A 22,925-nucleotide genomic window follows, 5' to 3' on the forward strand; every position below is an offset into this window, starting at 1 on the left:
TGACGTCATGTCAGGTCCTCACACCACCGTGAGCCGCCCAATACATTGCACGCATCGCTGAGGATGCCAGGGGACATCGGAAGGTAAGTATAATCTTTTATTTTAAATTCTTTTTTTTACAGGTGCTATGGTACCGGGGCCCGGAGGAGAGTCTCCTCTTCTCCAGACCTGGATACAATCCGCATATTGAACCGTGTGATATCTGCATGTGCAGATGCAGTGATGCGGATGTCATGCAGTCCAATGCAAGTCAACGGCGGCAATTACGCTGCGTGTCCGCAAAATTAAAGGACATGCTGCGGATTGTTCCGCAATGATAATCCGCAGCGGAAATTTCCGCAGCATGTGCACAGCACATGCGGATTATCATTGGAGACCATGGAGCACGTATTACCAAGCATTTTTTAAGCGTTTTCGCTGCGGAAATTCCGCGGCAGAAACGCTTGAAAAACGCATAGCGGGCACACAGCCTTAAGCACACTGCTAGCCCTAATATTTTTGTACAGGGGTCTCTGAATAGATATCTTACCCCATCATTACAAATTGAGATAAGGGAGTTGGAGAGAGGGAGACACTTTATTTTAATTGGAATGGATCACACAAGATGTTCCAACAAAGAAGGAATGCCTCATATATGCAAATAGTAATTTGCAATACGAACATGTTTATTATAGTGGTATAGAAAAGTTAAAGACGTTTGTTCACACATGTACATTGTGGATTGAAAAACATTGACGAATTGCAGATTATTTTGATTGAACATAAGGAAGAAGAGGGAGGAAGAAATGTTGGGTATTTTGGGGAGGTTTAAGGTGAGGTGTAGCAATACTCTTGTCCACATGATGAATATATAACTGAGAAATATTCAATGCAGATGGAATATTGCATTTAATTAGCTTTTTAGATACAGATGTATATTAATAACTGCATATGTTTTAATTCAAGTGTAAGTTCTAACTTGCTTTCTCTTTACTTATTTGTCATTACTTTGCCTCTCTGTTATGTGTTTTCTTGTACAGTTTGTCAAAAATATATGGTTTCTCCCTGTGTGTTTTCCTTTGTGGACATCAGAATATAATTTTTGGGAGTAAAATATTTCCCACCTTCTAGGTATGAGAATGACTTTTCCCTTTGTGAGATGTTTGATGTTTAGTAAGACTCCTTTTGTTGGTAAAATATTTCCCACATTCTGAACATGAAAATGGTTTCTCCCCTGTGTGAGTTCTCTGATGTCTAACAAGATGTGGTTTCTTAGCAAAACATTTCCCACATTCTGAACATGAAAATGGCTTCTCCCCTGTGTGACTTCTCTGATGTATAACAAGAATTGATTTATATGCAAAACATTTACCACATTCTGAGCATGAATATAGCTTATTCACTATGTGACTTCTCTGATGTGTAACAAGATATGATTTATGTGCAAAACATTTCCCACATTCTTTACATGAAAATGGTTTCTCCCCTGTGTGAGTTCGCTGATGTGTAACAAGACGTGATTTATATGCAAAACATTTACCACATTCTGAGCATGAATATAGCTTTTTCTCTATGTGACTTCTCTGATGTGTAACAAGATATGATTTATCTGCAAAACATTTCCCACATTCTGAACATGAAAATGGTTTCTCCCCTGTGTGAGTTCTCTGATGTCTAAGAAAATTTGATTCATCTGAAAAACATTTCCCACATCCTGAACATGAATATGGCTTCTCCCCTGTGTGAGTTCTCTGATGTTTAACAAGATTTGATTTCTTAGCAAAACATTTCTCACATTCTAAACATGAAAATGGCTTCACCCCTGTGTGACATCTCTGATGTGTAATAAAATGTGATTTATTTACAAAACATTTCCCACATTCTGAACATGAAAATGGTTTCTCTCCTGTGTGAGTTCTCTGATGTGTAACAAGACGTGATTTAGATGAGAAACATTTACCACATTCTGAGCATGAATATGGCTTATTCTCTATGTGACTTCTCTGATGTGAAAAAAGATATGATTTATCTGCAAAAGATTTCCCACATTCTGAACATGAAAATGTTTTTTCCCCTGTGTGAGTTCTCTGATGTTTATAAAAATTTGATACATCTGAAAAACATTTATCACATTCTGAACATGAATATGGCTTCTCCCCTGTATGAGTTCTCTGATGTGTAACAAGATGTGATTTCTTAGCAAAAGATTTCTCACATTCTAAACATGAAAAAGGTTTCTCCCCTGTGTGAGTGCTCTGATGTGTAATAAGAATTGATTTATATGTAAAACATTTCCCACATTCTGAACATGAATATGGCTTCTCTCCTGCGTGAACTCTTTTTTGTCTAACATTCTCTAATTTCTGGTTAAAATATTTTCCACACTCTGAAGAAGAAAATCTTTTCTCCTCTATGTGAATTTTTGGATGTGTAACAAAAGAAGTTTTGTGGGAAAAACTTTTTTCATATTGTAAGCTTGAAAATGGCTTCTTTGCTGTCAGAGCACTTAGATGTTTAACACCTTTTTTGTGAATTTTATTTTTCTTAATAGTCTGTGATGAATCAGAAAATATGACCTGTTTAAAAGGATCAAATGATAGATCTTTGCTGTGAAAGGATGACTGTATATCTGGAAGAGTGGCAAAGACGTCAGTTATATCTTGATTGATATTATGGTCATCTGATTTAAAAACTGAAGATGCCAATTGTCCATCTGATCTCCTGGTACAGTCATCTGCCAATAATAAAAGATTATTTTTAAATAATTAATGATTAATTCTATTTTATAACATTTCTAAAATTCCCAAAGAACTTGCAAGTTATGTAGAAAAATTCATTTATTAAGACAAAAACTGTTAAAATTCTAACAGTAGACCTTGAAAAGCAACATGGCTTCCATAAACCAATTCAGCTTTCCCAAAGCCAACAGTCCCCCTCGCTCCTGAGCCTTACAGTGTGCCCAAAGACTGTTAGTGTCCACATGTTTAGCATTGCCATAACGGGAAGAACCCACTTAAACATTTACAGTGTGCGTATCTCCAGGAGCAGAAGCTGGCACCACTTATTGGGTACTAAAATGGCATATTTATAATTTTCATTCTCCAACATCCACTGCGTACTAGTTTCCAGAGAATTTCTGTGGAGTCAAATATTCATTACTCCTAAAGATAAATTCACTGCGGGAAATTGAGTAAATTGTATGCTGTTTTCGACTGCTTTTCTGCCGTTCTCGCACCTTATGTAATCTGCAAATCGTGTCCCCAAGTATTCCAGCAGAATTCGCATTCCCAAAGCTAAGTGGCATGCCTTTCCTTCAGAGCCCTGCCATGTGCCCAAATAGTATGACTCTGTCCTCTTTAGTAGCTGCAAAATGTATTGTGTGGTCCATTTTTTTCTATTTCCTCTTTTAAAATTGAAAAAATTGGGGCCACGCAGTCATTTACTTACCACATACCTTAATGTGGTATTTGATACTATGAGCAGTGAATTTTCTAAAATACAGGCCCTCTAAATAGCTACAAAAATGATTTGGTCCCCAAAAATAGGTTTTGGACATTTCCTTGAACATATGAAAATTGGTTATTTAAGCCTTTTTAAGTCCTAAGAATATTTGAAAAATGCTGTTGAAGTAATGTAAAAATACAACAAGTGCTATTTATTAAATATTTTGCATGGTATCACTATTTGGTTTAATGGCATACAAAATCAATGTTTGATCTTTCTACTTCTTTTAAATATTTGGTAAAGTTCATAAATAAACTCAAAACAAATTAACCTAAAATTACCATTAATGAAAAGTACAATACGTCACGGAAAAAACAACAATCACAGAATCGCTTGTATCATGTTATGTATTTCATAGTCATTACTATGTAACGTGACACATGTCATATGTGAAATATGGGGCCAAAAAACTGTCTGCGGCAGAAAGTGTCTTAATGAGAGGATCTTGTACCATAACTACAGTAGGCAAAAACTGTGACATCTCTGGGTAATTATAGTATGCGACCTGGTAGCTCTCAGCAATCCAAACTGTCGTAGGGGACAATATTTTCTGTCAGTTGAGCTTAAGAAATATTAGACATTTAGAGAGAAAATTTCAACATGGTGCACTATACCAGAGTTACACTCCTTTATGATGGACCATTAGAGGTCCTAGAAGTCCTGACTAGAAAGGCAGAAAAAGTATTTGGGCTCCCTGTATCAGGAGAGATTGTGCAGTAATTTTCATTTCGTAAGTTCTAACCCACATGGAATTCATGACAAGGAGTCATTAGAGCCATAAACCACACACAGAGATACACATGGCATAGGTGTAACATTTTACCATGTAGTTTATCGTGAACTTCTTTTAAGTTAGACGGTTCTTTTCTAACAGAAACTTAAAAGTCAGGATAAAGGGAAATTCTTATGTTGTTGTACATAAATTCACATTTGGCCAAGATTAAAAAATTATTAAATTTAAATTTACTCTACTGATAAGGGGGAATTTTTTTTTCTGGCCTCGTAGATTCAACAATGAAATGACTCCACTGCCAGTTGTTATATAAATGCTCAAACTAATGGGGACAGCTTTGAGTGGAGGATCATGCAGTTGTTTAGTGGCAGAATAGAGACCTTTAATTGTGATATCAATGGACATGAGCACTGATAAAGCAGTGTCAGCCAGTGACTGAGAAGAATCTGTGACATCTCTACATTTTGTGGTTACTCACCTGGGTAATCATATGTAGGCATCTCCTCCTTACAGCACTCATCACCCCTCACATATGTCTCTGTAGTAATAATATGGTTTAGATCTTTACCCTGAAATAAATATTGTAAAAGTCACAGACAGATGGAGAAGTCACATCTATGATCAGCTCTACTCCTGCCATCTCCACTGTTCTCATTACACAAGTATAAAACAAATAATACTGGTGGATAAAACAAGACTGAGAATAAGACCTTCACAGCAGTCTACGAATCATAGGGGAGATCTCATGACACCTTCTCTCCATCTACCTGATGATCCTGAGGAACATCGGGATTTTCTTGATTACAGTCCTGTGGAAGAAGAGGACAGGGACATCTCTCTGGTGTTGTCCTCTTACTGGATAGAACTGGAGGAAACACATGCAGTGACTGAATTCATTGTTTACATACAGATAATTATAGGCAGTGTGTGTTTAGTTTTGTCTATTACCTGGTGATGTGAGGGGCGGGGGAATCTCCATCATGACGTCCTTGTACAGATCTTTGTGTCCTTCTAAATACTCCCACTCCTCCATGGAGAAGTAGACGGTGACATCCTGACACCTTATAGGAACCTGTCACATACAATGATACTGTCATCCCCCTGATCCCTTCACAGTGTTACTGTATAATTTCCCAGCAGTGTCACCTCTCCAGTCAGCAGCTCAATCATCTTGTAGGTGAGTTCTAGGATCTCCTGGTCATTGATGTCCTCGTGTATCAGGGGGTGAGGTGGAGGCCCCGTGATTGGCCTCAGGATTCTTCTCCATCCCTCAGACACAGGGGCCTTACAGCGCTCACTAGAGGTCTTCTTCACTACTGTGTAATCCTGGTTATGGAGAGACACATTAATAAATCTCACTACAGACATTTCCAGAGTCCTCAGCTCTCAAGTTCTGTCCATCTGTTATTCCCATAGATAAGAACGATGTAATGTGACGTCATCAGAATCTCTCACCTCTCCAGTAAGCCGGAAAAGGATCTCTAGGGTGAGGTGTAATATCTTATTGGTCATCCTGTCCCTATCAATATCCATCTTTGATGGTTCAATCAGGAAAATTCTTTTACATAGATCTCCACTGAGAGGATCCGATATTGTAGGTACCTGAATGGGAAGTAGATGAGCCAATGAAAAATCATATAGAATTTTGTTTTGTACACTGGAAAATGTACATGCAAAAATGTGAAGGAGGTTGTGGTAGTAGCAGTCTGATTAGAATCAACCATCAGATATCACAAATGAAACACGATAAACAGGTTGTACAAAAATGGTACAATGTAATATAGCCAGAGCTGGATGAATACCCACTCACCGCTATGGAGACCTGGTCAGGAAGTCCAATACCTGGAAACCAGGGGTGTACATAGGAATCATGTGGCCCCTAAGCAAAAGTTCCAGTTGGCCCCCCCCCCCCGAAAAAAATATAAATAATTGTCAGGGTCACAGAAGAGAAGTTCCCGCCTTTACATAGCAATTTTCTTCCTGCTGAAGTCCTATATTCCTCTTTCATTGCCCCATAAAATGTGATGCCAACAAAAGTGCCCCCCAAACACAGTATGATACCCCCATGGTGCATTCCTCCTCATTAGCCTCTACATGCACAGTATAATGACCCTACTGACAGGGCTCTGGAGTCGGTGTCCATTTTGGTGGAGTCGGAGTGGGAGTCGGTATAAAATGGAGCGACTCCAACTCCTAAAATATATAATAAATTGGGTACAGTAGATCAATGCAGTTTGTGGGGAATATTTTTTCATAAGAATTTGGGAAAGTTATGAAATGTCCTGTAAATGTCTGTCCTATTTCTGATCTAAGGGTCTAGACTTTTAGCTGAGATGAATCTGTGCTACAGTAAATTTATCACTTAAACATGAGCCATGTATGAGGGAGTCAGAGTCGTGGAGTCGGTGTCATGGAAATTGAGGAGTCGGAGGTTTGGCTTACTGACTCCACAGCCCTGCCTACTGTACCCCACCTCAACTCCCAGGGCAAAGTATGGTGACCCCAACACAATATGATCCTCCAACTGTGACCCCCACACAGCCCTCCATGCAGTATAGTGGGACTACATACAGTATAATGTCCCCACACTCCACAGAGTATAATGCACTCCCCATGGTCCTCCACACAGCATAATGCACTCCCCATGGTCCTCCACACAGCATAATGCACTCCCCATGGTCCTCCACACAGCATAATACACTCCCCATGGTCCTCCACACAGCATAATGCACTCCCCATGGTCCTCCACACAGCATAATACACTCCCCATGGTCCTCCACACAGCATGATGCACTCCCCATGGCCCTCCACACAGCATGATGCACTCCCCATGGCCCTCCACACAGCATAATGCACTCCCCATGGTCCTCCACACAGCATAATGCACTCCCCATGGTCCTCCACACAGCATAATGCACTCCCCATGGTCCTCCACACAGCATAATGCACTCCCCATGGTCCTCCACACAGCATAATGCACTCCCCATGGTCCTCCACACAGCATAATGCACTCCCCATGGTCCTCCACACAGCATAATGCACTCCCCATGGTCCTCCACACAGCATAATGCACTCCCCATGGTCCTCCACACAGCATAATGCACTCCCCATGGTCCTCCACACAGCATAATGCACTCCCCATGGTCCTCCACACAGCATAATGCACTCCCCATGGTCCTCCACACAGCATAATGCACTCCCCATGGTCCTCCACACAGCATAATGCACTCCCCATGGTCCTCCACACAGCATAATGCACTCCCCATGGTCCTCCACACAGCATAATGCACTCCCCATGGTCCTCCACACAGCATAATGCACTCCCCATGGTCCTCCACACAGCATAATGCACTCCCCATGGTCCTCCACACAGCATAATGCACTCCCCATGGTCCTCCACACAGCATAATGCACTCCCCATGGTCCTCCACACAGCACAATGCACTCCCCATGGTCCTCCACACAGCACAATGCACTCCCCATGGTCCTCCACACAGCACAATGCACTCCCCATGGTCCTCCACACAGCACAATGCACTCCCCATGGTCCTCCACACAGCACAATGCACTCCCCATGGTCCTCCACATAGCACAATGCACTCCCCATGGTCCTCCACACAGCATAATGCACTCCCCATGGTCCTCCACACAGCATAATGCACTCCCCATGGTCCTCCACACAGCACAATGCACTCCCCATGGTCCTCCACACAGCATAATGCACTCCCCATGGCCCTGCACACAGCATAATGCACTCCCCATGGCCCTGCACACAGCATAATGCACTCCCCATGGCCCTGCACACAGCATAATGCACTCCCCATGGCCCTCCACACAGCATAATGCACTCCCCATGGTCCTCCACACAGCATAATGCACTCCCCATGGTCCTCCACACAGCATAATGCACTCCCCATGGTCCTCCACACAGCATAATGCACTCCCCATGGCCCTGCACACAGCATAATGCACTCCCCATGGCCCTGCACACAGCATAATGCACTCCCCATGGCCCTGCACACAGCATAATGCACTCCCCATGGCCCTCCACACAGCATAATGCACTCCCCATGGCCCTCCACACAGCATAATGCACTCCCCATGGTCCTGCACACAGCATAATGCACTCCCCATGGTCCTGCACACAGTATAATGCACTCCCCATGGTCCTGCACACAGTATAATGCACTCCCCATGGTCCTGCACACAGTATAATGCACTCCCCATGGACATCCACGCAGTATAATGCACCCCATGCTCTTGTACGCAATATAATGCAGCCCCCCATAGGGTAAAATGCAGCCCTCACCATAGGGTAAAATGGAGCCCCAGTCCACCAGTATTATCAGTTCTCAATGATTTACAAAAATAAATAAATAAATACTTACCGTTCCTCGTTCCCTTCTGGTCAGTCTCTGCAGCGCATCTCTCTCATCACATCAGCAGCTGCCAGCTCCACTGTCTGACACAGCGTTGCACATCATCACGCCGCTTCGTCAGACACAGAGGAGGAACAATGGGAGAGGGAGTGTCACATGACAATCATTGCTTTCAACCAGGTTTTCGTGGGCCCCGGGCGAAAGAGTCTCAGTGGCCCCTTTAATACATACACCATTCATGATGCACAGATACGGCAGAGAAATATAGGTATACAACACAGGGCCCAGCCTGCCCCCTCATCCTTCACATATGCAAACACACACACATAAACACACACACAGTATGCAGACACGCACGCGCACACACAATACACAGACACGCACACACACAGTACACAGACGCGCACACACAATACACATACACGCACACACGGTACGCAGACACGCACACACACGGTACGCAGACATATATACACACGGTACGCAGACACGCACACACACAAACAGACATACAGATACGTACACATACAGACATACGTACATATTTGAACACATTCTTAAAAACACATAAAACAGACAAATATATACAGCTCTGGCAAAAATTAAGAGACCATTGCAAAATTTTCAGTTTCTCTGATTTTTCTCTTTATAGGTATATTTTTGAGTAAAATGTACATTATTGTTTTAGTCTATAAACTACTGACAACATGTCTCCGAAATTCAAAGCTAAAAATTTTGTATTTATTTGCAGCAAATGATGAAGTGTCAAAATACTAAAAAAGAAACAGTGCTTTCAGACCTCAAATTACTCATGTTTTAACTCAGGAACAGTTCAGAAATCAATATTTGGTGGACTAACCATGATTTTTAATCACAGCTTTCATTTGTCTTGGCATGCTTTCCATCAGTCTTTCCATGCTTTCCAACAGAAAACTGTTCAGTGGTCTCTTAATTTTTGCCAGAGCTGTATATATACACTGTCATACACACTGACATACACACAAGACACATTAGAAATATATTTAATATGGGAATTGGGGAATCTGGCGACAAGCCTCACTTACCTGCCCCTTGTCCTGTGTCCGGTCCAGCTGTGCAGGGCCACCGGTGTGTCTGATGGCCATCACAGGCTCTAGATCATCAGAGGGTCCCACTCGCCGTCGCGGCCCAGACCGCTCCCTCAGCATCTCCGCAGGGAGGACCTACGGCGGTGTTTGATTGCCGGGACTTCATCGGGACCCCCCTCCTGCACCCCCTGCTCCGCCGGCACTGCTTAATTGCCGGCACTTCATCAGGGCCCCCCACGGGGCCTCCCTTCAACAGGGCCCCTCCTCTCTTTTGGGGCCTCCCTTCAACAGGGCCCTCTCCCCCTCCAGCGGGTCCTCCCTTCAACAGGGCCCCCACTCCAGCGGGGCCTCCCTTCAACAGGGCCCCCCTCCCAACCAGCGGGGCCTCCCTTCAACAGGGCCCCGACAACCCTCCAACGGGGCCTCCCTTCAACAGGGCCCCGACAACCCTCCAGCGGGGCCTCCCTTCAACAGGGCCCCCCCAACCCTCCAGCGGGGCCTCCCTTCAACAGGGCCCCCCCAACCCTCCAGCGGGGCCTCCCTTCAACAGGGCCCCCCCAACCCTCCAGCGGGGCCTCCCTTCAACAGGGCCCCCCCACCCTCCAGCGGGGCCTCCCTTCAACAGGGCCCCCCCCACCTCCAGCGGGGCCTCCCTTCAACAGGGCCCCCCCCTCCAGCGGGGCCCCCCTTCAACAGGACCCACCCCTCCATAGGGGCCCCCATGTTCAGGCATGGCTGAGCACTGTGCGACTGTGTCTTGCAGTAATGACGCAGACGACACAAGCACAATTAAAGGTGCAGTGTCACCCCATTGCTGCAAGACACAGCCGCACAGCGCGCGGCCATGCCTGAAAACAGTGCCGGCGGGCGGCGGCAATCAAACAGTGGAGCGGTGGGTGCAGAAGTGGGGCGACTGCTCACGGGCCATATAGCAGTTGCATGCCCGGCCATCATTGGCGGTACGCCACTGCTGGATACCTATCTTTAGTAAAGTCCAGACAATATCTCACACAAGGAAAAACTCTGGAGCACGCCAATTAAGGCAGCTGGTGTGTGCAGGTGCGATGCAGCAATCAGGGAGCCGAGGTCATTCTTGGAAACTAAAGCAGGACACTGAAGCCTCGAACAGCGTGTGACATCACACAGTCAGAAGAGTACGGGAGCCAATTAGGTCCACACTTCTTTATGCATTTTGGAAAACAGGGTTTCCTTCGTCAGAGGAGTCTGCGGTGACGCTGTTCTATGTGGCTGTGAATACCTGCTGTTACCCCTTAGTGCTTAATACCTTAATTGACCAAAAAATTATAATATATAGGAAATAGAAACTCTCCATAGCTAATGCATACATGTATATAATACTGAGGTATTAAAAACACATGCTTTATTAAATCAATGAAAAAATGAAACAATTAAAAAATAATAAAAAATTGTTTTACCAATTGCTCTTCTCTAATTATGTACCCTGTATGTTTTTACTGGTATTTGGAACAGTGTTTTTATGCTTTTTACTACTCCCCTCTTTTTTCTGGAAGTTGCCCGCATTTGCATGCTTTGCTCAAACAGTTCATGTGGATTGTATGTTGTATTTATGGGATATCCTTAGCGCAAAGGTATATGTTTTTCATCAGTGATTCCACAGAACATGTAATTATATACAATGTGCAAATGTTGTATTCTCAGATACTATAAATTGGAATATCATAAACATCACCCACTTGCTTCACTCGTTACTTTGATGCGACTGTAAAGTAAGACTCTGCTGTTCACATTCACTCATCCATTCAACTACCACAATAGGCTGACAATGAGCTATGCTCACCCCACAGCCAGATCACACATACACACTACACTTCTCGCAGCCACCACTCGCCATTTTGATAGTGGAGAGCAGGATTTATACTTTATCTATCCTGACTCCATTTTGATTTTTGTATGTGTATCTTCTGCTTAACAGAATGGAGTTTAAGCCAGTATGTGTGTGTGAGATAAGAAGTCTTTAGAATGTCTTTGTCTAAAGACCTGGAGAAAACAGAGAAACTAAACTAGAAAGTGAGAGGTTCCTAAAATCCAAAAGGTGGGTGTAGACAGAATTACCTTTAGTCAATGAGATTTATGTATGCTAATGCCAGCACATATGTACAGATAAGCTGAGCCAATTATATTGCTACAACTAATGTCCAAGAAATGTCTATATATAAGTGACCAATGATGTCATAAAGTCAGATCTGCCCTGATGCTCAATAGTATCAGACGTGGTTCTTCCGTGCACGTATTTGAATTTTACTATTTAATTTGGAACAGGCACAACGTCTTAGAACGTCTCACATTATGTGGCGACGACAAAACCTGGCGCAACGAACAGGGACCCGCTAATGCAAAAGACAGCTGACCCAAACAATTTGCAGGACCCCAGACAGTCGGATAACTCGGGACAGCTGCAGCAAATGGTAAGAAGCTTTATTTTTACACTACTTGAATTTATTCCTCTGTTTTTGTAGTTCCAGTGTGTGTTGGGTGAGTATTCGCAGATCATTTGATATGTTCATAGTAAGTGGGTCCATTATTGTTAGACAAAGAACAATGATAAGACCTTGTGTACGGTGTTGAACTTCTGTGTTGTATGTGGAGTATGGATTTGGTATTTCACTGGTCATCTGTAAGTGGGGTTGGATTGTAGTGATTAGTTGATTGCACCCGGTGGAGCAGACATCGTTGATTGTCGGCAGCAGTTTCTTGTATTGCTAAAGAAACCCATATGGTTTCAGCTCCTAGATGTAGGGGCCGATGTTATTTTGTCTGAGATTATATATAAGTCAGGCAAGGAGTGACAGAGCAGAAAGCCAATGTGTGTGGTACCAGTCCCCGCTGGATTTTCTCTCTAGTCCTGTATTTCGGTTTTTAAAGAACCAAATGGTGGGTAATTTAATCTGTTCAGTAAGGAACAGATTGAGCATGGTAGGACTGCAAATGAATTTGTAAAAGAAAGAAAAAAGAAATTTGTGCAGAAAAAGCATAGGTTTTGTTCAGTGCCTGGTTGTCCAACGGGTGGCAGATTTGATGAAGATTTCTGGAAGTGTATTGGAGAAACAGAAAGGTTGTTTAAATTATGTTGGTTTACTAGACCAGGCTGAGATATGGTGGAAAAATTCTAAATCTGTAACTAGAGGCGAGTTGGAGGAAGAAAAACATGGTGATAATTTTTTTTATGTTAAAGTATGTAACAAAGATGGCATTCATTCACCTGCCGCTCCGAATTGGACTCCACCCCGGTACATTGTCCCTAAAGGATGGACATGTTGTGTATATAGGAATCAGAATCCAGACTGGGTGGAGACCTGTTGTGTATGTAGTGCCCCCTGTTGGCATATAGGAACCATTAAACCTCCTACTCCTAAAACACGATTGTACCCTTTTTGTTAACGCCCCACAATCCATTTGCAAAGTGAGCCACCCCTCAGCCAGTGCCCCAAGTGCTATGCCCCCATAAGTCTCGGCCAGGCCCCCACTGAATATTATGCCTGCACTGGATGGGACCAACGCCCCTTCATGCCCTGCCTTGCCTTCCAGTACCTCCCCTGACACAACCCAAATGGATGCAGCAGTTACACGTCAGCCTTTTGCTGCCATGAAAGACTCACTAGGACAATTACTCAGTCAGGGTGGGGCAGCTCACCTTAACCCCCCTGCTGCTCGCCCACAGCTCTCCCTCAGACTGCTACCACCACACACTGTAGAGCCCCAGGAGGGTGTGTGGCATGTAGTGAAATGCTGGCCATGATGAGTAGAATGCCAGACTCTGAAATGTTTCCCATGCCATTTGTTCATCTAATTTTGTTAGATAAAATTAGAAAGGTTTTTTCTCCTGTTAGTAGAAAAATATTATACCCTGCTCTGGCAAAGATGGCAGGAGTTACTATATGAGAACACGTCTAAAGTTCACACCTGTTTACTGTCTTGTGCCTCTGTTGAAGCTTTAAAAGCCTGTGATTAGACAGCCACTAATAGTGTCCCACCTAGTACCCGGCTGTTATACAAAGTAGCCAAGGGTGTGGAATCAACAAATGCCCTGAATAATAAGGCAAAAACCCAGTCCGGAGCCCCTCTTCTGTATGACCAGTCCAGGCAAGGACAATAGAAATTTCACATATTATAATTGTGAGAAGCCTAAACACAGAAAGTGAACCCTGCTAGACTAATGATAACCCCCCTCCTTCTCCCTTCTCCAGCTGGGAGGTGGGGAGATTCAGTGTCTCACTAGGTCAGAAATGCTGCTCACCTATTTCTGCTGTATAAGTCTGCTAATATTTCTTTAACTTTCTCTCACTGTTTACGTCTCTCATGCTGTTACGGCCATTCTTTCTCAGTACTGCTTGACATTTCAGACTTTAATGTGTCCTCCTCATGCCTGATAACATCACCATTCACCGTTGCACTACTCTGAATCCAGCCACCTTGTTGCCTCTGGAGGGGGGAGAGGGGTGGTAGTGGTAATGTGGGTGATCTGCTAGTTAAGCTACAAGAGGGACATGGTTTCAGTCATGTTACCGATGTCCCACTAGATAACTCAGACCATGAGCTCTTTGTGGATGGATCGCGGTATGGCGTGGATGGCCAGTTCTACACTGGATATCCTGCTGTTTCCCTTCATGAGACCATAGAAGCAGAGCAGCTGCCTCCACACGTGTCCACCCAAGAAGCTGAACTCCGTGCCCTTGAAGAAGCCTGCAGACATGCTAAAGACCAGACTGCCATCATTTATACAGACAGCTGCTATGCTTTCATGACTATGGACCTATATGGAGAGCTTGATCTTTCCTCGCAGCCGCAAGTAAGCTTATCAAGAATGATAAATCCGTCCAAGGGGACTGAGGAAGGACCTACCTTTACCCGAGAAAGTTGCCAAGGTGAAAGTCAAAGGCCATACAAAGGACGACTCAACTACAGCTAAAGGCAACCACCTGCCCGACCAGACTGCAAACTCTGCAGCTTACCAACCAAGAGACAACCCTGCCAGGGTGGCAGCTGCACAGGTGGCCTCCGCTGCAAAGCCACCGGTGACCTACGACCTTCTCCGGAAGCTACATCAGGCTGGTCTTAAAGAATTCGCCAGAGGACAAGAGAAGGGAGCCGTGCAGTCACCAGAAGGACTGTAGCACGTGGGGAACAAAGTTTGCCTTTCCCGAGTTCTGTATCCCATGATGGCTCAAGCTACCCGCGGCAATACCCAACAGTCAAAGACTGCCATGACAGTCCTTGTCCACCTCCATTGGTATGCCCCAGGATTCAGTGTCACTGCAGCCAGACACGTTCAAGCCTGTCTGATCTGAGTGCTCAAAAACGTGAGACGCACCACCAAGACGCCTATGAGACACACATCGAGGCCCCTGTACCTGTTCCAGCATCTTCAGAAGGACTACATTCAACTTCCCAAGATGCAAACTTATGAGTATGTACTTGTGTGTGTTGTCCTCTTCTCAAGATGTACAGAAGCGTACCCTGTGTGTAAAGCCACAATAAAAAGTCTAATCTCAGAAGTCGTCTGCAGATACGGGGTGCCTGAGGCCATGAAGAGTGACATCTACTTTACCGAAGAAGCAATGCAGGAAATAATGTCCGCCCTGGGCGTGAAAAAGGCCTTCATACTATGTACCATCCACAAAGTAGTGGTAGAGAGATTGAATGGGACCCTGAAACTGAAAATCCAGGAAGCCATGGCCGAAACTGGCAGACCATGGACAGAATGCTTGCCTCTTGCACTCTTCTCAGTCAGGTATTCTCCCAACAAAAATACAGGCCACAGCCCATATGAGGTGTTATTTGGGTCAGCCCCTAGGCTAGGGTTGTATTTTCCACAGTGGCTCCAGATGCAACATGATAGGCTGTCTTCTTATATTGTTGAACTTACAAAACGCTTGTCTAACATATATTCTCGAGTTTTCTAGATCCAGATTCTGTGGAAGGGTGCCACCCCCTGCAGCCCGGAGACCGGGTGGTGGTCAAAAGACACGTCAGGAGAGCCCTTAAGCTTTGATTTGATGAACCCTTCCAAGTTCTGATGACAACTGATACGGCTGTAAAGTTCAAGAGAAAGCCCAACTGCATGCCTTACACTGCAGGAGGACAGCTGAGCACAAGAAACCCACCGAGTGATGTAGACGAACACCCTGTGCCTTATCGAAAAAAAAATGGGTGCTCATCGAGGACTATGTCCCAAGAGAGAAAGAATGGAAAGCTAGTTACCACTTTCTGGTTTGATACCTGAGACCCTGTAGTCTGTTATAAATTTGACCTGTGAAACATTGTCTCCTGCCCTAGGGAGGAGTGGCAGCGTGGGGACACCTATAGACTCAACCAAGAGTATATATGTGTCACCACTGCCAATACTGGCAATGGGTCTGATTGTAAGTCCTGGAGTATTGTGGGGTGGAACACTGGGAAAGACTGGGCCTACAACCTTTCCGTAGCCCAAGAGACGACAGACAGCAAGGGTAGAAGTCTCCTTACTAGAATGACTCTGCTACAACCAGAATGCGTATCCAAACGTTGTACCATAGGGTCCTGCCTTACTTGTAATTCTGACAACTGTCTCCCCCTATATTTGACGATAGATAACCCCTCTGTTACGGACACAGGACTTTATATGTGATGACCATAAATATCTTGGGGGGCACTGACCGATTAGGACACTTTTACCTTAAAGATATCAGGGACCGACCTATTCTAAATAAGACTGAGACTCTGCAACTTAAGACTTCCAAAGACTTACTCCTGGTGCCCTTCCCTATAAGCAACTAGACTAACTTCATTGTTTTCTCCTGCCTAATTCTGCTACAGAAGGAGAAAATATTTTAGAGTGTAATCTGCTCCAGCAGTTGTATCTCCTCGTAAACTCTAAAGTCGTAAAGGCCAATGGGCCAGGGAATTACACTTGTTTCTAGAATTTAACATGTACCATTGACCTAAAGCATTTAGGTTCCTCCTACTGCAGTTCCACCACCACCACTGACTTGGTACGAGGCCCTTTAAAATCAAACGGTAGCTAGGACTGGCTTGGGAAAATGCTGTCTTTTATCCAATACTGCCAGTGGGATTGGAGAGTTCTTGTGCTATTGTTAAATTCCTGATACCACTCCAGATTGTGACTCTAAATACAGACAAGCTCAACGAATATGCAACAGAAAATCAAAGACACAAGCGTCACATCAGTATTCCTACTTCTTTTGACCCTCACATGTACATTGACTCTATTGAGGTTCCAAGAGGAGTACCGGATGAGTTCAAAGGGCAGAGATCAAGTAGCAGCAGGACTTGAATAGTTATTCCCCATCATTACAGCGAATAAAAATATGGACTGGATAAATGATATCTACAGTGACAAACTGTTGGATGCCAACTCTGACCAGCACATGAATGTGGCACCTGTATAGTTTCCTTGCTTGTTGTAGTGTGTGTGTGTGTGTGTGTGTGTGTGTGTGTGTGTGTGTGTGTGTGTGTGTGTGTGTGTGTGTGTGTGTGTGTGTGTGTGTGTCCGTCCGATGGTGTGACAGACAGACCGATCCGGAGAATCCGGTGAAGCAGTGTAGGAAGACCAGCTTCTTATATTAGGGGAGGAGAATGTATCTAGGGGAGTCTGTAGACAGGCACTTCGTCTGGAACAGTCACCCACTGCCACAAGAGGAGGTAATTGTGAGAGCAGGATTTATACTTTATCTAACCTGACTCCATTTTGATTTTTGTATGTGTATCTTCTGCTTAACAAAATGGAGTTTGAGCCAGTATGTGTGTGTGAGATAAGGAGTCTTTGGAATGTCTTTGTCTAAAGACCTGGAGAAAACATAGAGAAATCAAAACTACTAAGTGAGAGATTCCTAAATTCCAAAAGCTGGGTGTAGACAGACTTACCTTTAGCCAATGAGATGTATGTATGCTAATGCCAGCACATATGTACAGATAAGCTGAGCCAATTATATTGCTACAACTAATGTCCAAGAAATGTCTATATATAAGTGACCAATTATGTAATGTATCACATTATGTGGCGACGACAATAGCCACCGAGACACTTGCTCTGGGTGACAGACTAATACTCATGCACAGCTAACTGATGGGTACTCTTCTTGCACTTTGGCATAAACTGGGTAAAAAGAACAATCTATACTTTTCCTCTTTGAGGTTGTGGGTACATTTAGTGCAGCAAGGAGCACACTTATTAAACTTTACATTTGATATACAAAAAATAAAGTTAAATGCTTAAAAAATGCCAAAAATATGTAATGATAAAAAGATTTACACACAAGACAAAAACAGTACAAAAATAAACGAGTTAAATACAGAAATGTCTTATGGATTTAACTTTCTAGCGGAGGAGATCACAGTAGAAATTAGGACAGATCTACAATTCACATTGTCTCTCTTGGATCTGACAATGAGTTTTTCTGGAAGCAATATTGTAAAGGGGTAAAGGGTGAGATGAGGAATGCACAGAAAGATGGTGCAAAGACTTAATATTATATTTCTGTGGTTTCCCAAGGCTGAAAATTCTGGTGCATGAACCCACTTGCTAATGAGGAAGTACTGAGTAAAAGTTTGCTCTTCCGGAAAAAGTCAGCTACTCGCTAATTCATTTAGCTACACAGAAGAGGCTTCAGTGATTTAAAATTTTGATTTATCTGCTCCTGAACACAATCCATAACATGGAACATAAGTTGAATTGCTGACTTAAGCCCCAGTCACACTAAGCGAGATTGCGAGCGAGATTGCTGCTGAGTCACAAGTTTTGCGACGCAACAGCGACCTCAGCAGCAATCTCGCTACGTTTGACACGTAGCAGCGACCAGGCCCCTGCTGTGAGATCGCTGGTCGTGTCGAAATGGCCTGGACCATTTTTTGATCATTGAGGTCCTGCTGGGTAGCATGCATCGGTGTGTTTGACACCTAACCAAAGACCTCGTTGGCGACTCAGAACTGAGACACATAGGCGTGCATTTGCGTTGCCTTTTCCCAAATCGTTATACAGGTCGCTACGGGTCGCCATATCGTAACTGCGTCGTTGGAAATATCTGACTGTTTGACATCTCACCAGCGACCACATAGCGACGCAGCAACGATCCCTGTCAGGTCGTATCGTTGTCGGGATTGCTGTAGCGTCGCTAAGTGTGACGGTACCTTAAGACTTTTCCTCCATGATTTCATCTTCCCTCCCACCCTTCATCTAGCTCACTTTCTGTCTTTGAACCAGTCTCTGAAGAAGTTAACCATGCTACTCGCATCTTCTCGCCCTACTACCTGCACCACTGATACTATCCCCGCTCACCTCTTTCAATCCCTCTCCCCAGCTGTCACCACTGACCAAATTAAAATACTTAACCTCTCTCATCCAGTATCTTTCCCTCCTTCTTCAAACACACCAGCATACACCCATTAATGAATAAAACATCCCTGGGCCAGAACTGCGCTACTAAATACAGACAGGTCTCTATTCTCCCCTTAATCTTTAAACTCCTGGAATGCTTAAACTACTCCCGCCTGATCCATTATCTCTCAGTTAAAGTGCACCTGTCAGCAGGATTGTGCTTAGTAAACTACATACACTGTCAGGTGGGTGCCGTTATACTGATTAATATGATACCTTGCTTGATGAAATCTGTCCAGCAATTCTTTTATAATCTTTATTTTCTGACATAATGATATGCTCGTGCACTGGGGCGGGACTTTAGGGAGGGGCTGTAGGTGGTGCTCTCATCATGTATTCCTATCTCTGGCCTCTGACAGGCCACTGTGTTCTCAGTGAAATGCCTACGGTTTTAAATATTGCCTGTGTAATTTCTGTTCAAAAGTAAAAATTTACATCCCCAATATGGGTGCAGGCGCCCGCGCATGCGCAGTAGCATCTTTTGGTTGCCGAGACGCTACTGCGCACGCGCGGGTGCCATTTTGCTTAAAGGAAAAAGAATTTGGGTGCAGCAATATGGCGCCGCGCATGCACAGTAGCATCTCTCGGCAATCGAGCAATGCTACTGCGCAAGTGCGGACGGCAGGGGTCCTATTGCTACAGGCAAATTTATTTTTCCTGTAGTAAAATGTAGCACAGTAGCACCTCGGCAACCAAAAGATGCCATTGCGCATGCACCAGTGGCCATATTGGGGAATATAAATTTTCACTTTTGAACAGAAATTACCCAGGCAATATTTAAAACAGTAGGCCAACATTTTGGATTTTAAAAACATTTTTCAAGCTGTTGTTATAAAGTATTCTAATTTACTGAGATAATGACTTTTGTGTTTTCATTGGCTGTAAGCCATAATCATCAACATTAACAAAAATAAACACTTGAAATAGATCACTCTGTTTGTAATGACTCTATATAATATATCAGTTTCACTTTTTGTATTGAAGTGAAATAAATATTGAACTGAAATAAATTTTTTGATGATATTCTAATTTAATGAGATGCACCTGTATATGTATGTATATATATATATATATATATATATATATATATATATACACACACACATATACACGTGTATGCATATATACAATATGGTTTCTAACTATCAGGATGCCAGGAGGAAGTGGGGAGCAAACGTTAGTGTTGCGCACGCCGGAGGTCACTGGAGCGGAAGTCACAGTGACTCCCTGGTGCCTCTGCACTATACCACTGCAGGGAAGAATAGGGCCAGGAGCAAAAAAAAGCACGCCTCGCATTATAGGCATTTTGCGCATGCGCAGCATGTGAATGAGAAGAGTGCACGTCACATGGCCCTGTACGTGCAGGGGAGGGGAAAATATGGAAATGAAGTAGATCGGCGGGGATTTCTCAGTGTCCCCTGGTCGGGAAGCATGTCAAAACTAAATTAATAAAAAGCATACAGGTAGGTATAGATTCACATTTCTATAACCTGTATGCCCATATTAGAGGTCTGATAACTCCCAGGGGGTGACAGATTCCCTTTAAAGGCATCAACTACTGAAGACTCAATTATGATTATTTGTTATTATATCTGAGGCAGAAAGAGATGAGGGCTCTGTTCCCATAGACAAATCCCAATATATCGCCATGACAGCCGGGGCCAAACAATGGAGTCCTAGAACAGTGACATTAAGAATATAAAGTGATAAAAATAAACTAAAATCCAGCGACATTGTGTAAAGAGGTAAGACGTTCTACTTCTGGAATAATCTGTCCCCAGAATGTCTCCATTTCAATGTACAGCTCCTACCGCAGATAACAGCCCCTCATACATCTATAGCACCGGCCCCCGGCCCGGATCCACATCTCCAGACTGGGGAACTGATCCCAGAGGTCGGTGCTGTGTCCCGGGGTCATCTGTATCTGCACCAGGAAGGGGGGGTTTATCTATTAGGAGGTGGGTGGTGTCATATTATGGGGGGCAACTTGTAGTGTCATAATGTGTGTGGGGGGGTTGGCAGTACTGGGGGAACATTATACTGTGTGTGAGGAGAAAGAAAGGGCAATGTACTATGTGAGGAATACTTGTTTCCTGACTTCCTGCCTTTCATAGTTGGGTGGTATGTATCTATCAGAGGAAGAGGAACAAAAAACAGCAATATCCTTATAAAGTGGAAATACAACAGAAAAACACCAAAATACACTCAGCACTGAAGGGGTTAATGCCCCCTGCGCCCAGTAATGGGGGATCTCCACATACCTCCACCTGCAGAGCCGCCACCACATATATGGCTGTTCTGTGCGCACAGGACCTGTGATGAGGTCACAGGAGGGGAGGAGTCAGGGGTCACATGATCAGGGGCCTCAGTGGATGCAGGACTCTGCTGTGCTGGTTGTCATGGTGCTGGATGAGGGGAAGGTTATGTGTGGGGTCAGGAGGGGTTTACAGTGTGGATGTAGCAGAGCCGCGCGTGTACGAGGTGTACGGAGCGGAGCCGCGTGTGTACGAGGCGTACGGAGCAGAGCCGCGTGTGTACGAGGCGTACGGAGCGGAGCCACGCGTGTACGGGGTGTACGGAGCGGAGCCACGCGTGTACGAGGCGTACGGAGCGGAGCTGTGCGTGTACGAGGCGTACGGAGCGGAGCCGCGCGTGTACGAGGCGTACGGAGCGGAGCCGCGCGTGTACGAGGCGTACGGAGCGGAGCCGCGCGTGTACGAGGCGTACGGAGCGGAGCCGCGCGTGCACGAGGCGTACGGAGCGGAGCCGCGCGTGTACGAGGTGTACGGAGCGGAGCAGTGTGTGTACGGAGCGGAGCCGCGCGTGTACGAGGCGTACGGAGCGGAGCCGCGCGTGTACGAGGCGTACGGAGCGGAGCCGCGCGTGTACGAGGTGTACGGAGCGGAGCAGTGTGTGTACGGAGCGGAGCAGTGTGTGTACGAGGTGTACGGAGCGGAGCCGCGTGTGTACGAGGTGTACGGAGCGGAGCCGCGCGTGTATGAGGTGTACGGAGCGGAGCCGCGCGTGTACGAGGCGTACGGAGCGGAGCCGCGCGTGTACGAGGCGTACGGAGCGGAGCCGCGCGTGTATGAGGCGTACGGAGCGGAGCCGCGCGTGTACAACACGTATGGGGTGGATCTAGGTGTGTATGAGGCTGAAGCATTCGTGTGTACAATGTGTATGGTGTGGAACTGTGCATGTCCGCGAAATGTGTATAAAGCAGGGCTGTGCAAAAATTATCTCAATTTTTTTTTTTACCTTTAACCCCTTTACCCCCCCAGGGTGGTTTGCACGTTAATGACTAGGCCAATTTTTACAATTCTGACCACTGTCACTTTATGAGGTAATTACTCTGGAACGCTTCAATGGATCCCACTGATTCTGAGAATGTTTTTTCGTGACATATTGTACTTCATGATTGTGGTAAAATTTCTTCGATATCACTTGCGTTTATTTGTGAAAAAATCGGAAATTTGGTGAAAATTTAGCAATTTTCAAAATTTGAATTTTCATGTCCTTAAATCAGAGAGATATGTCACACAAAATAATTAATAAATAACATTTCCCACATGTCTACTTTACATCAGCACAATTTTGGAACCAAAATTTTTTTTTTGTTAGGAAGTAATAAGGGTTAAAAGTTGATCAGCAATTTTTCATTTTTCCAACAAAATTTAGCATTTGAAGTGACTTTGAGGGGCCTTTATGACAGAAAATACCCAAAATTGACACCATTCTAAAAACTGCACCCCTCAAGGTACTGAAAATCACATTCAAGAAGTTTATTAACCCTTCAGGTGCTTCACAGGAATTTTTGGAATGTGGAAGAAAAAACTGAACATTTAACTTTT

General features: G+C 44.5%; 1 protein-coding gene across 1 annotated transcript; it reads right to left on the minus strand.

The window, feature by feature from the left end:
- Positions 1–644: 644 nt before the first annotated feature.
- LOC141271833 (uncharacterized) lies at positions 645–21,406 on the minus strand. Its single transcript, XM_073682006.1, has 7 exons — positions 21,336–21,406; positions 5,672–5,818; positions 5,363–5,542; positions 5,165–5,288; positions 4,984–5,081; positions 4,695–4,785; positions 645–2,713 (listed from the first exon to the last, which is right to left on the minus strand). Exons 2-7 carry the CDS (start codon positions 5,747–5,749, stop codon positions 1,107–1,109), a joined length of 2,178 nt encoding a protein of 725 aa, XP_073538107.1. The 5' UTR covers positions 5,750–5,818; positions 21,336–21,406; the 3' UTR covers positions 645–1,106.
- Positions 21,407–22,925: the final 1,519 nt, after the last annotated feature.

Source organism: Phyllobates terribilis, unplaced genomic scaffold (genome assembly GCF_046119375.1).
Source record: "Phyllobates terribilis strain yellow unplaced genomic scaffold, ASM4611937v1 Scaffold_5__5_contigs__length_657084704, whole genome shotgun sequence".
Taxonomy (NCBI): domain Eukaryota; kingdom Metazoa; phylum Chordata; class Amphibia; order Anura; family Dendrobatidae; genus Phyllobates; species Phyllobates terribilis.